Raw genomic sequence first — 15220 nt, 5'->3', positions numbered from 1 at the left:
GCGTACCTCCATGCTTAAACTCGCTATGCGAGCGGCCAAGGAATCGGCTGCGTCATCTGTGTCGGCTGGGTTCATGTTTTGGCCAGATCGTACTGTTACGGGCCAAGACGGGGTAAACCCAAACGCACGGCACAAATGACAACAGGACGAGATTGGTAGCAATCAACCAGTTTATTGCTACACAGGAGAATGTTCGTGGGGATCCGGAGTCCGCTGACCGGGTTGTCTGAACCGGAGTTGGTGGGTCAGGTAGACTGCCGAACAGGTAGTCACCCTTGATGGTTCGGAGGAACTGGTTTTCCGGCAGGAGATCAGAGTCGAATGACGGACGTGATTAAGATGACGGCGACGAATGGTTGAATGACTGGGGAAGATATGCAGGTGGATGTGATTGGTGATGATGGTCAGGTGCGGGTGATCAGCGTGGCTGGGTCGGGGAGTTGAGCAGGCCACGCCCCCGTACCTGAAACAGAACATGACGACAGAGACTAACAGAAAACCAGTGGCAGCTAGGATCCGGTAGGAGAGACCGTGACAAAAGGGCAATATTTACAATGTTAACAAAAAAAAAGAAGTTGCTTACCGCTTATGTTTTGCTTATGTTTTGTATTTCTCTTGGTAAAGAATATAAAATATAAAATAGTAGGGTCTAATATAAAAGAGAACTTAAAAGGTTAAAAGTTTGACACAAAGTCAACTGTTATAGGCTCTTCCAGCTAATTGTTATTTTCTATACTTTAAAAAAAATGGGAGAGAAAAACTTGACGGTAGTGGTTGTTGTATGCACTATGGGGTAAACTGCATTTGGTGTATTTTTCTGTTAATATTTTGAGCAATTACAGAGAACTACTATAATCCTTTAAAATGCTAATTATATCACCTTATAAATCATAGCCTGAGTAATGGGTATTTTAATGCTTTTTCAGGGTTTGTTTTGTTAAACTACAATATGTGCACTAAACGCAACACACTGTTAAATTCTTGCCTTTGCACTACAAGCTACACTTTATCGGCATTCCTCTTAAATTGACGCCTACTAGTTATACTGCATCCTTTCAACTACATTGAATGTGTATGGGGGCTGTATATCTATATCAAGTTGGTGTTTATTATTGTGCTGGACTGAAATTCTGTTTTAATTGTCATCCAGAGTGGGGGTAGTGCTACGAGAGTAGCATATGTGTGTGCGCAAGAATGTGTGCGCGTGTGTGTGTGTGTGTGAGTGTGTGTGTGTGTGTGTGTGTGTGTGTGTGTGTGTGTGTGTGTGTGTGAGCAGTGGCGCAAAAAGTAGGTATGCCCTATATGCGGCGCACAGGGGCGCCGCACCAGAGGGGGCGCCAAAGCGATGGAAGTAAAATTATTTAAGTCGGCATTCTCTGTATTTAACAGCGTTTGTGTAAATGATATGATGATCAATAACAGAGGACCGTCACTGATAAGGCGCCCCCCGCTCCTTCGCCTCCCTCCCCCCCTCCTCCCCACACGGCGCTCCAGTGGGCGCGCCCTCGAGCATGCGCCCTGTAGGCGAGCGCCAGAGTGTTTTCATTTGAACCCTATTGTCATCTGATGACACGTACCTCAATATGGAGAGGCATAGAAGAAAGCTCTCGGGGTCATAACATAGAAAAAGAAAGATTGGGAAGGAGAAAGAGTGCGCAGGGATGAAAGAAAGCTTTTCAAAGTGGTTGAAAGACAGTACTTTATATGCCAGTGTATCAAGAGGAGGATTGTAAATTTTCAGGTTAGCTAAATCTACTACTAGTAAAACAACAGGTTACTGTTGTCTTGCAGCTGTGTACTGATCAGAATGGAGCCTACAATATAACAGATCATGACAAGAAAAAGAAGATCTTGTTTGTGGTTATTTTGTTTTGCTTCAATCTCTATGCAAATTTTAGTTTTATGTGAATAGACCCAGTAAAAACGGAGTTATAAAGTTGATACAAAAAAATCAATTCAGATGAATTAATAATCAAAAAAAAAATCTGAATCCAGACTGAATCGTTCTACACAGTATCGCGATGCATCGAAGAATCGATTATTTTTCCCACCCCTATTGGTTACTGTACTCCAAAAGAGTCTATTGTTTTGCATGTAAGCTTTTTGGTGAAGCTAGAGTTGCTGACACGCGCCTTGTGGTGGGGTATAATAACTGGCAGTGTCTTTCAAAAATACTGAAGCACCATGAAACAAGTGGTTATCACATAAATGCTTATCTGATGTGGAAAGAATTGGCATCCCGCTTACGCCTAGGTAAAACTATTGATAGCGAATTGCAGAGAGACTGTTGACTCGAGTGATCGACTGCATACTCTTCCTTGCAGAAAGAAACCTGCAACTGAGGGGAAAAAATGCACAGTTAGGAAATCCTAGAAATGGAAATTTTCTGGGTATCCTTGAACTCATAGCACAGTATGATGTTACACTGGCAGAGCATCTTAGAAAGGCTGAAAAAAACACCAGATATCTGTCCTGGTGCACTCAAAATGATTTTTTTGATTCAATATCAGAGTGTGTTTTAGGTCAAATTTGTGCCCAGGTCAAAGAGGGGGGGGCGCGCCTGCTATGTGTCTGCATACCCCCCAAAAAGTAGGCAGTTGCGCCCCTGTGTGTGAGTGACGTCAGCGAATGAGTCAACGAATGAGTGAACGAGCAAGTGAGCGATTGTCAGTGTAGGGAGGAACTAAACGAGTCCGGTTATGTTTTGGAGCAGACGTGTACTGTTGATGAATAAAGTACCCAGCCGCAATGAATCAGTGCCCGTGTCTTCCGACCAATGAACAGACCAACTGCCGGTCATAGTGAAGGGTGTAACCCCCGAAAGGACATCGGCCCTGGAGGGAACGTCTCCCCTGTGCTCCCCGACTACGGTCTGAGAGCCAAAGAACAGGAAAGGTGTAACACCATGTTTCTTTCTAAATAACTAACATTAGTGACTAGAATAATTTAACCACTTCTAGACTGAATTGATTTAATGCATTCCATAGTTACCAGTAAATATACCAATAAATATTGAAAAATATCTTTTTATTTTACACCAAAAAATTATATTCGGGGCTAATTAAATAATATTCAAGACTTTAGCCCCGAATGAAACAGTCTTGTGACGCCACTGGCCGTCACCAAGACAAGCGATAGACAGGTCGATAAATAAATGGATAGATAAGTGGAAAGAGGAATAGCTAGATGGAAAGATGTATAGATAGAAAAATAGATGGAAAGATGGATTGATTGATAGAAATATATGGGAGGATGGAGAAAGAGACAAATAGACAGATGGATAGATTAATGGATAGATAAATTTGCAATATTATCTAGTTGTCAATTACAAACAAGGTAAATTATAAGCCAAGGGGGTTTATATTTCAAGTATTTTAATGTGGCACATGGGCGTAAGAGCTATTTACAGAAGTCATACATATACAGGCCTGTACAGACAGAGCAGGCACAGAGACATCATGTATACTACATCAATGTCTTATTTTACATTTGACATAAATGTCTTATTTTATATGCATAACACTTTAAACAGAATTACAGCACCTTTAATCAAAAATACTTGAGTTGGGATTCTGGAGGACTAGAGATAACGTGAGGTGAGGTTTACAAATCCCTTACTCGGCTGTGCTTTAATGTTCTTCAAGTTCATTTGACGAGAAAGGGAAGCCCAACAACAGAAAACAACATCCACTGGCCTCAGAGGCAGTTTTGTTTTACTGGGGTAATCATTTAACAATGTCCTTAGGCAAGTATGGCGGACAAAACAATTGTGAAGTAATTTACAAGCAATACTGCAGCCACAGGATACAAAGGTAACAGATGACAAAGAAAACCTCTAGAGACTGCCCCATCCCCGCAATGTGTCCAGACTCCAAGACTTGGTTGCAAGTTGTACTGACTTGATTTGTAACATTGAAGGGAAGATATTTTACAAAAATCAAATTTCCAAGTAATTTCATCCCTTATTTATTATTTTAGGTATGTCCCCGATCTTTAAAACAACCTGTCTATCTTTCAGATATTTTTTTGGCTTCCCTCTGGCCACTGTGGAGATAAGTGAATGGAGATGAAAACAGGAGCCCAAAAACTTTTTTGCCTTAAGCCTAAGAGACTGTTGCTCCGAGTTGCGGTGATGGTGGGGATCCCTGATTGGTCATGGCTCGGCTTTAAGTGAAGACAAGGGCTCTTCTTTAGGACCTCCTGCTCCAGATGTCAAACTGAGAGCAACGTCTTGTTTCTGTTCATTCTGCTTCTCCGACATGTTCGCCCTGAAACAGCAGAGGGTGTTGTGACTCAATGTACTGTTAACCATGCAGTTTGTTACATTATCCAGCAGAGGCCCTGCTCCGCCAAGTTATGTACAGTGTCAATCCATGATTCACACAGGTTACAATTATAATGACACTAACTCCATCTTTTTGCAGGCGAATTACTTTGCACGTATTCTAAATTGTCCGTTCAAACCTATAAAGCAGTGGTTATCAAACTTTTCCTACCAGTGTACTCCCTTCACCGAAGACATTAACATTATATGGGTGCAAATACTCACAATTTATAGAGAAACATGGGCCTGTGCTTCAACCACATTTTCTTGATTTTGTATTGTCTAGCTTTCAGAATTTAAATTTGATCAGGGTGAAAAATAAAGGATATATAGGCTATGTATTTTTCGGAGTACTCCCTGCAGTACGCCAAAGTACCCCTAGAAGTCTGCGGACCTCAATTTGAGAACCACTGCGATAGAGTATTGAGTGTACTGCATTCAATTGCAAAACAAATTAAGTGTGTACCTTTATTTTTCCCAAATTAATGCAATATGACCCTTCAATATCATCATGTACGTAATAAAGCATGACAAAATCTCTGTATGCATTAGCAGGACTACTTTTGTAGCGTAAACATATACATATGAGCTTATTTAGAGTGTAGTTAAAGTAAAAGGAATGCTTTTGACAATAAATAGGGCATACACTGTTAAGGGGTACTAGAAAAGTGATGTGTTAATAAATGTCAAACCAATCCATTTGAAAACCTGCAAGAGTACAAACTAGCCCTCCTAACAGGTGCACTAGTGTATAATACAGGAAGGAATTTTATATATATATATATATATATATATATATATATATATATATATATATATATATATATATATATATATATATATATATATATATATATACACACACATTAAAAATAAATGGGATTTACCCTGTTATGTAGCAACTTCTACTGCCTTACATCAAACAAGGTCACAGCAGGAATGGCCTAATTGAATTCCTTCCTGTATAATGCACGAGTGCACGTGTTAGGATGGCTAGTCTAGGTTAACCGTTGAGGTCTAGTCTCTAAACACACGCTGCTGTGTTCTAAGGAGAAGGGGACTGAGAGATTGAGACTGTGAGGGTTAAAGAGTTGAGGGAAGGTGGTGGGGGGGGGAAGGGGGGGAAGGGGGGGGTTTGAATGGTGACCTTGGCATTGGGGTGGGCCGGATACTGGGCAGGACGTCCCAGCTAGAGGTAGAGCTGTCATGAGATCAAAGGAAACAATCAAGTAACTATGTTACAACTACAAATCACAAGGGGGCTTTGCTCAGCCATCATGCGACTGATCTGTCGCCTTTCTATTGGTAATCTACTCATTAGTCAAACATCTGAAAATAATGAATAATTTCTTTATCACACACGTCAGCGTTTCGTTGAGGAGGCGGAACTAGAAATAAATATGTTGTTAAATCTGAAAATAGGATTTGTGAAAGTAATATTCATATTATCCCCTCTTTCCCCTACCAAATTTCTAAAAGAAACCTTCCGATTTGGTTCCAAGATAAGTAATTCAAAATTAGGTTTAACTATTTAGAGAAATCGTAATAGTTTTGGTAGGACAGTAAAATCACATAAAGAATGGAGAAACATGAAGACATCGTTGAGACATCCACTTTTCTAGGCTCTCTTTCAGTTCCTTCAGTCAGGGAATGTTCATAATTAAGGATAGTTATTATACATGCATAGCCATATTAATTCAGATGTTTTCAATGTTTCGGCACACAGGTTTTGATCTCCACTGAGTTCTTTTTGGTACATGGATCAGAAAAGGTGTACAAATGGCGCTGCAGTTTTCCAAAGGTTAAATTTAATTAAATGGATTTAATTGTCTAGGCTAAGGATTATTTAGCTTTGTGCATTTAAGGTTTTTGTGATTACATAAAAATGTATGTAAAATGATTCCATATATCCCTTTGCCATCATCATTGGAGATCTTCACTTGCAGCCATGCATAAGTTACATTCATGTTAAATCAGTCACATCTGAGATGCTTCTAATGGGTTGATAGTAGAACAGGTAATTATAGATCAGGCCACCTGTTCACTGCTCGCTCATTGCGGAAATGTTTGAGAAATCTGTCAAAAGATAAAACAGTGAATGAATGAATGGACACAGGCAGCTATGTTGGATCTCATGGAGTCCACAGTTTCCAAAGCGCTTGCTCTTACAGTCAGGCCCCACCAGCCCTCACAACACCAAAACACGACAATACCCACCACCACCAGTGTATGCTGTGAACTTGTGTGTGTGTGTGTGTGTGTGGCAAGAGGCCAATGTGTGCGTTGTACCGTATCGTCTTCACGATGAAGCGGATGATGACGGCCAGACCCACGCAGCCACACATGACCCCCACAACTATGGCGGTGACCTCACCTTGGGAGAGACACATGGGAAATGGAAATGAGACATGTTCACATCAGCTATACTGACGAACACATACATACCGACGCACGCACACGCATGCACACACACACACACACACACACACACATACACACACTGTTACACACACACTGTTAATGGGAATACATTTTACTCCGAAGGACTTCGGCATACTGTGTCATAGGATTAAATGATATACAAAAACATGGTTCCTACACAAGTCTTACCAGAGGACAAATCCTTGAGTGATCCTGTAACAGATACACAAGGGGGCCGTTAGGAGACATTGTCTCATACAGTTCATAAGAATTGGTTTGGTCGGATCAGATTTTGATGCATTGTTTTCTTTGAAGCTCATGAATGGTCGACGTTGTGACAGCACTGTCAGTACAGCCGCTCGTTAAAAAAAACCCGCATTCTTTCGCCTTTTGTCGTTCTCTGTCCCACTGTCTCCCCCTCTCTCTCTCCCCTTGTCGCTCTTATTTCTCTCCCCCCCCCACACTTTTTTCTCTGTTAAACAAACTTGCAACAATGGAGTCAGTGTTTAGTTTTTGCTAATCCTTTTGCTAATCAGCTTGCAAACAAACACTGACCCCCCCCCCATCACTTATTCATCCCATCCTCTACCCCATCCCCCCTTTCCTTCTCTCCCTCACTGTGCCTCTCTCACTCGCTCTTCCTCCCTCTCTCGGAGTCCCATAGTCACTGGTTGTAACACTTCATGTTCCCTCGGCCATTTAACTCTGCAGCCTGCAGCGACACCTCCGTGCTCTACATTTGTAGAGATTCATTCCTTGTGCATTTGTACATTTTCATTCTGAATTTCTTTAAGCCATTTTAATTGACATTTGTAATCATTGTTCAGCTATATCTTGTTAGACCTCACCTCTCTCTCTTTTTCTCTCTCTCTCTCTCTCTCTCTCTCTCTCTCTCTCTCTCTCTCTCTCTCTCTCTCTCTCTCTCTCTCTCTCTCTCTCTCTCTCTCTCTCTCTCTCTCTCTCTCTCTCTCTCTCTCTCTCTCTCTCTCTCTCTCTCTCTCTCTCTCACCTTCTGAGAAGGAGGTGAGGACCACCCTGTTGTTGGGAGGCTGGGTGGAGCGGTAGTTGTCTTGGAGGAGCATCCTATCTGGTTCCTCTTCTCTGCTGGAGTACAGAGATGTCTCCAGCTTCAGCAGCTGAGCGGGGGGGGAGGGGGGATGAAAAGTGAAGAGGACCAATGATAATACAAGAAGATCTTTAACAATAAAAACACACACAAGAAGAATGTATTCATAAAGAAGAGTTTAAGAAAACTATTTGTCAGTTTTATAAGTAGAATTATATTAAAGTCCAGTCCTTTTCACGGCAACCCTTTCTACACATTTGCAGTCTCGACCATGTCAAACGTATTAGGTAAGTACTATTCGGAGACATGATCTCGTGTCTTCTGTCTGATCTGTGTCCTGACCTGGGCCTGTGAGATTCTGATCCTCTCGTGGAACAGTGTCCAGAGGACGGTCTGGTGGCAGGGCGGGGTGGTCAGGGAGCCCTTGTAGCGATAGTACCGCCACATGTTCCCGGGAAGCAGAGCCTCGATGTTAAAGGCCGGGATGAAGACTTTCTGGTCTGCCAGTGATCAGGAAGCAAGTAAAAGCCAAGTCATTCATTCATTCATTGGGTCTGCCTCTAGGCTCAGGCAGAGGGCTACTTCCTGACTTCTCTGGACGGGTCGTGGGCTGCTTGGCTGGACTCTAAGCTTTATTTTCCACAAATACAATTATTAGTAAAAGTGAACTGATGAACTGATCCAAACCAGGGTCCAGGGTAAGGGAGGTCTTCATTCATGTATGATATAATCAGGGTTAATGCAGGTTATTGAAATGTAAACTACAAAGTTGGAATTTTGGAAGGCATTCTGTGATCTCCTGTTTGAACTTTGTAACATAATAAAAATGACTTTAATGGAAAAAGAATTATGATATAAGTAAGGGATATTCATCGAGAGGCAGGGCAATAAACAGTTTGATTTGCCCGGCTCGTGGACGGCTTACCACCCGAGATGAAGTTGGTAACCTTCCACGAACCAGGCAATTTAAATAATTTAATAATTATGCTTTTTTTTATTTGTATTGCATGCTTATTAAATGTATACTCTGTTTGAGTTCATCTCCCTCAAAAAGTAGTCCCCTTTAATTAGGATCGATCAAACATGTTTTGGACACCTTGAAGGGCATAATCCCGCTTATACCATGGTCACTTACCAAAGAAAAATAAATGAAGACCGTTAATTTGTATTTTCATGCGTTTTACAATCCAAATGTAAAGTTTTTCACAAGCCATAACTTAGTTTCCCTGGTAAAGTCAGAGGGTTTGACTAATACCTGGAACAATCATTACCCTCCCGTATGGTTCTTATGCAACGGAAACGTTGTTCACTCCTCCAGTAAATAGGACGGACCTTAGATACGACTTAGCAACGGGACGTATCTAGTCCAGTTCAGCTATGAGCCAGAGAGCTAACGTTATGGATCGTACATATTTATAATTCGAAATTCGTCCCAGCCTTTATACCACAGATACTATAGGGTCTATAGCATATAACCACGTTTTCAGATTACAGTTTGATGCATATTTCACAATTTACCAGCTCTCGTTCTGAAGGCTGAACAGACAATTTGACTGTGACTACTTAGCAGGTGTCCATATATCAGGGATTAATGGACACCCTGCAGCCAATCAGAATCGAGTATTCAAAAAAATACAAGCGGCATATTGATCTACTATTTGATGACGCTGTGCTCAGTCAGCAGCAAGTACAACCGACAAGCTAGTGGGCAACACGACGGGTTAATGACCTCCTCCCAGCCAATCAGAATCAAGCATTCTTAAACGAAGTAGAATAATCAAGGTTAATGTAGGTTATTGAAATGTAAACTACAAAGTTGGAATTTTGGCAATTTAGGCATTCTGTGATCTCCTGTTTGAACTTTGTAACATAATAAGAATGACTTTAATATAAAGAAATATATGATATAAATAGATTTATATCTATGTTAAAAAGTAAAAAACCGGCAACATCTGTTAATCAGATGAGTGAGATCCAATGAATGTTCTCACCTGCGTGTCTAACGCGTCCCAGATAGTTGAGGATGTTATCAAACGCTTGGTTGTTCTCCGGACCTGTCTAGAAAACTGAGATATTAATAAACACTCATTACATCTCTTACCCATCCAGCAGGAGCATTGGCAATATCGAAACCAGAGCAATGTGGATGATAATAACTGATGCCATGGATAGGTGTCACAGTCACCTCTATGAGGATCCCCAGCACAGCTAAGCCGTTCTCCTTGGTCATCGCCGTGGAGATGTTGGGGTAGAGGTCTGAATTGTAGTGGACCAGGTGGAGCTGGAGGTCAGAGGGATGGGGTTTAAGAGGGCAATAGTCAAAAGAGAGAGTGAAGAAGCATGAACATGGAAGAGGCGAAGTATCGTCATCTAGCTATCTGTTGATAATCTACAAGACTAGGAAAAGAACACTGGGAAGAGAGCGGAAAAAAGGGGAGAAGAGGAGATAGAGAGAGGGAGGGGGAGAGAGAGAGAGAGAGAGGGAGGGGGGGGAGACAGAGAGACAGAGAGATGGAGGGGGAGAGACAGAGAGACGGAGGGGGGGAGAGAGAGATGGAGGACAGGCCGCTGTTTTTGGAAGCATGCTTGGTTTGACACAGAATAAGTTTAACATGCTAAATCACAAGACCTTGCAGTATGGCCTTATTTTCACCTGGTTAGTAAACAGCAGATTACAGAGTTACTTGCGAACCATAAAAGGTCTAATACCATAAAACTTATAAGAACCTCTAACTGGGTTAAAACTGTGCAGTGTTGCTCCTGCAAAGGTAATAAGCAATGTACTGTATATATTTTGGAGTAATCAAGACCAACCAACACTGTTAACAACAATTAACAATTTAAGATTTAAGTTTAGTCATTGATGAAATCAATCCTTCTTATTGTTTAGTTTTCTACAGATTTGATTGATTTAAATCACATCAATGTTTCACATTTTTTAATTGAACCACAGTATCCTACATGCTACTAAATCCTTAACGGCACCATATAAATCCTTAGAAAGTGTTCCACATGATTCCATACTCCTCTGGAGGAACCCCCGTCCCTGTGCTACCTCTGCGTCTGTGCTATCTCCGTCGATGGTGTGTTCACTGCCCCCATGGCCTGGGCCCCCGCTGCCCCAGTGGAGGTGCATCTGGGCAGCCGTGTATAGCCAGGGTAGCCCCCGTAGGCCCATCCAGTCCGGCAGCTCGATCACCACTGTGCGGGAGGAGCATTAGGAGAATCAGTAAACATGCTCATGGTTCTTAGCTGCAGAGTGGATCAGAGGGGAAAGCTGGTGGAATCTGGTTGTAAAAAAACATTTAGCAATTGAGTATTTTGTATATTATATCATGTATATGAATATGACCCTTTTTCTTTCGTAGGAATCCAATGCCTGCTAAAAAATGATCAAGGCGTCTGGTGTTTAGGTGCCAGGTTACCTGTGATGGGGAAGTCCAAAGATCAAACAAACTAATTGGTTGCTTGGAAACCATCCCAGTAGGAGCAGGGGATCAGAATGGCCTCCTGATTGATATACCTGTATGTCCGTTGTTGTAGAGAGAGTAGGGCTGGTTGCCATGCTGGCTGTAGCCCAGGGGGGTCAGCGGGCTCAGTGTAGGGTCGTGTTTGGTCTGAGACGTCACCACGTCAATAGGAGACTGAGAGTAGCCACTACACTCCGGGAAGTACGTTGACCACTGTGATTGGCCCACCAAGCCTTAAGGAAACCATGGAGGGAGATTGACAGACATTTAAGCTGACCAATCACACACTGCCGTTACGCCTCTAGTCATCCATTCATAAAATTGTATTGATTACGAAATTAAACTCAAACTGTTGCTTCGTTACTGTTCAAATGCATACCTATTTGTTATAATTATCACTACACCGGTTATTATTATTCAAACAAATTAAATGTGTGTGTGTGTGTGTGTGTGTGTGTGTGTATGATAGGTGTGTATGTGCATGGTGTTCGAAACTTGTCCTTTTAAAGTGTATTCATAGGATCTTTAGGATATGTGATGCAAACAGGTAAACATAAAGACATAACGCGGGACGGACTTAACCACGAAATAAATGTCAAGTGTGTAAGTGAGAGAAAAGGGTAGGGAGAATGTTGCCCAGGCACCAGGAAGAAAAAGAGACAAAAAACAACCCAAGAAAGACAAGGTCGGAAGAGAGCCTGAAGGGGAATGCCAAACGTATGCAAGAATGAAAAGGAGATGCTAGAGTGTGCATTGCAAGAAGAACTTCTGCACACCGGTGCTTACATACCAAGTATTTAGCAAGAACACACACACTTCAGACCTATAGGCTCTACTTACTGACCACTCTCACAACAGGCTTATGTGTGCATAGAGGATTATGATCATTCCTGTGAATAGGGGTAAACCATATTTTCTATATTTCCATTCTTTGCAGGAGCCTGCCTCAGAATAACCCAACAAACTGAGCTCTCTTCACCTCTGGGTTCTTCTGTCCTATGGCAGTAGTTAAGAAACAATTCCTCTTAACACGTTACTCTCTGATAACATACTCTGAGCTCCAGTCAATCCAGCCTCTCTCGTGTCACATGAATATCCCTACATACCCTTACAGAATCACTGACACACATCTGGTTCACTTGGAATCTTTCAAACTGCCAAAAATTAGTCGTGATACACACATCCACAGCAGCTTATACCCCCTATGATACCCCACCACCCCAGACCCCACCAACCCCAAGCATAATCGACCTTCAAAAGTGTTTTCCTGCCTTCCCGCTGCGGGTTGTCATGGATGTCCCCATGGAAACCACAGGCCGCATATTCTGACCAGTGTGGCTATTTCACTCTCTTAGAATGCAGTATTTCTACTGAAGGGATTTATGAACAAAGCTACACAAACACTCACCCACACACCCACTCATGCCCATAACTTGTGCTTATGTTCATTTCAACCTCGCATTATACCACATAATAACATTTGCACGCCTCAGCCCCCATGACTGACTGACTGACTGACTGAGTGTGTGTGTGTATTTGTGTTTTTGTGTGTATGTGTCTCTGAACGAATGGATGCCCATTTGTTCACATGCAGCTCCCAGCCTCCCTCCTGTGTCAACAGTGTCAGTGTTCCACTAGTTAACGTCTACAAGACTTCAGATGCTTATAAGTCTTGGTCTAAATGTTTTAGCATTATGGGACGGTTTTCTGCTGCTGTTGACCCCGGCTGGGTGATGATTTTCAACGCACATTTAGCAGAGAAGGCCCCTAAAGAAACACAGGCTCCTGGCACTGTGTGTCCCGTGAGCCAAGTGATGTCATTGTACTGAACTGAGACGGATAGTGTGCGTGCCCGTCCGTTTCCACAATGCCACCATTCGCACAATAGGTGGCTAGTGTACATCCGTGACACAATAAACACACTGGTTATTGTGCGCTGTCACAATGCTGCTTCATCACTCAACCACACCATCTCTCATCCTCACATTTTCTTCCAGTTACACCTGGCTCATTTACATACTCACACACACGCACACAAATACATGCACACACACTCACTCACACACGCATTCACCAACATACACACACACACACAGACAGAGACACACACACACACACACACACACAGAGACACACTCACTCACACAAACACACACACGTACACAAAACACACAACCATGCACACACATGCCTCTCTTCATCATCTCTGCTGTGACTGTTCCTCTGTGATGCCAGCTCCACCAGCTGTAACTAATTCAGATAGAGGGAGAACAAGAGCGGAGCAGAGGAACTGGGTGGTGGGAAGCTGCTGGAGACCGGGGAAACACACTTCGGACTGTTAGCAAGCGCTTACCACGTCCGATTGGTTCTTAAATAAACCTTGCATGTAAAATATCAAAAGCCAAGCAAGTCACTGTTTGTGTTGTGGATGCTAACACAGTACATTGATAAGATGCACTTACCGGTGTAGGTCCAGTACGTTTCCTCTGAAAGAAAATTTAAAAGAGTCAAATTAAGACAAGTACAGTCCTTTGAGTTTTTAAGAGACGATGCATCAGATTTTCTGATTTGTGATACAATCCTATTTGTATTACATTCATACTTTTAAAACCACTGAAGTTGTATCTAATACATCTTGAAGTGTTTTAATAAAACCCATGATGCTACAATGACCTCCAAAGCCTAAAATAAAGAAGGCAAATTGCTGTTGTATTAGTTTAAAGATCTTACCGGCCGCTGGCACTACAATCCATCGGCTGAGGATCACCGTTAGAGGGAAAAACAGAGCCACCCAGTCCATGTTAGCCCTCCTCACCCATACACAGTGATAAAGGAAAGTGGTGAACACAAGGTCCAAATCCCCGTTAGTTAGAGCGTGTGAGAGAGAGAGAGAGAGAGAGAGAGAGAGAGAGAGAGAGAGAGAGAGAGAGAGAGAGAGAGAGAGAGAGAGAGAGAGAGAGAGAGAGAGAGAGAGACTGGAATACATTCGGAATCCACCTGCTCCACTTTGGTTTGAGGGTGGAAGGACACAACCAGTTCCCAGGGAAAAGAGAAATGAATAAATGGAGAGCGGGGAAAGAGAGAGCTATGTAATGAAAGGTTAAAGTTAAAGGAGTGCATGGGAATGGTTCCCATGTTATTTCCTGATGGCGGTGTTAACAAAACAGAGGGGGAAGCTTAGGGGCTCAAAACGGGGCTCGGAAGGAGGGGACAGCCAGAGGAATAGCCTAATGAGGGAGAAAGAGACTCTTCATTCAATAATTTACCTCTTATTATTCCAAACTGTGTTACTTTTGTTCATTGCAAATGTAAAATTGCGAGTGTATAAGGGTTTGGTTTTCTAACAGTCAGAGGGAATTACATAATGCTAGTGTACGCATAGTTTTATTTCACATAAATCAGGTGAATATTTTAACTCACAGCATCTCCCACTTTCTGTGTAATATATTTGCGAAGTAACCTGTATGTTGTTGTTGTTCTAGTGTTGACCACAAGAAGGAGCAGTGATCCCATGAGATATTACTGATACCAACCACCCCACCGCCATTGCCTGGACAGATACATCACGGCATCTATCATACAGTGGGGCAAAAAAGTATTTAGTCAGCCACCAATTGTGCAAGTTCTCCCACTTAAAAAGACGAGAGAGGCCTGTAATTTTCATCATAGGTAAACCTCAGCTATGAGAGACAAAATGAAAAAAAAAATCCAGAAAATCACAACTTCTGATTTTTTAAGAATTTATTTGCAAATTATGGTGGAAAATAAGTATTTGGTCACCTACAAACCAGCAAGATTTCTGGCTGTCACAGACCTGTAACTTCTTCTTTAAGAGGCTCCTCTGTCCTCCACTCGTTACCTGTATTAATGGCACCTGTTTGAACTCCTTATCAGTATAAAAGACACCTGTCCACAACCCCAAACAGTCACACTCCAAAC

The 15220-nt window shown here is 42.2% G+C and overlaps 1 protein-coding gene across 1 annotated transcript; it reads right to left on the bottom strand.

Annotated features, from left to right (window-relative positions):
* Positions 1 to 4153: 4153 nt before the first annotated feature.
* ca14 (carbonic anhydrase XIV) lies at positions 4154 to 14081 on the bottom strand (the record flags this gene model as incomplete). The annotated part of the gene is made up of 13 exons (XM_079749902.1): positions 4154 to 4268; positions 5472 to 5525; positions 6362 to 6400; positions 6614 to 6698; positions 6935 to 6958; positions 7755 to 7881; positions 8154 to 8311; positions 9803 to 9869; positions 9997 to 10092; positions 10867 to 11012; positions 11335 to 11514; positions 13744 to 13767; positions 14012 to 14081. 13 exons carry the CDS (start codon positions 14079 to 14081, stop codon positions 4154 to 4156), a joined length of 1185 nt encoding a protein of 394 aa, XP_079606028.1.
* Between the last annotated feature and the right edge of the window lie 1139 nt (positions 14082 to 15220).

The sequence above is a fragment of the Pollachius pollachius genome, assembly GCF_949987615.1.
Source record: "Pollachius pollachius genome assembly, chromosome: 1".
Lineage (NCBI taxonomy): Eukaryota > Metazoa > Chordata > Actinopteri > Gadiformes > Gadidae > Pollachius > Pollachius pollachius.
This window is presented reverse-complemented; position numbering and strand designations above follow the sequence as displayed.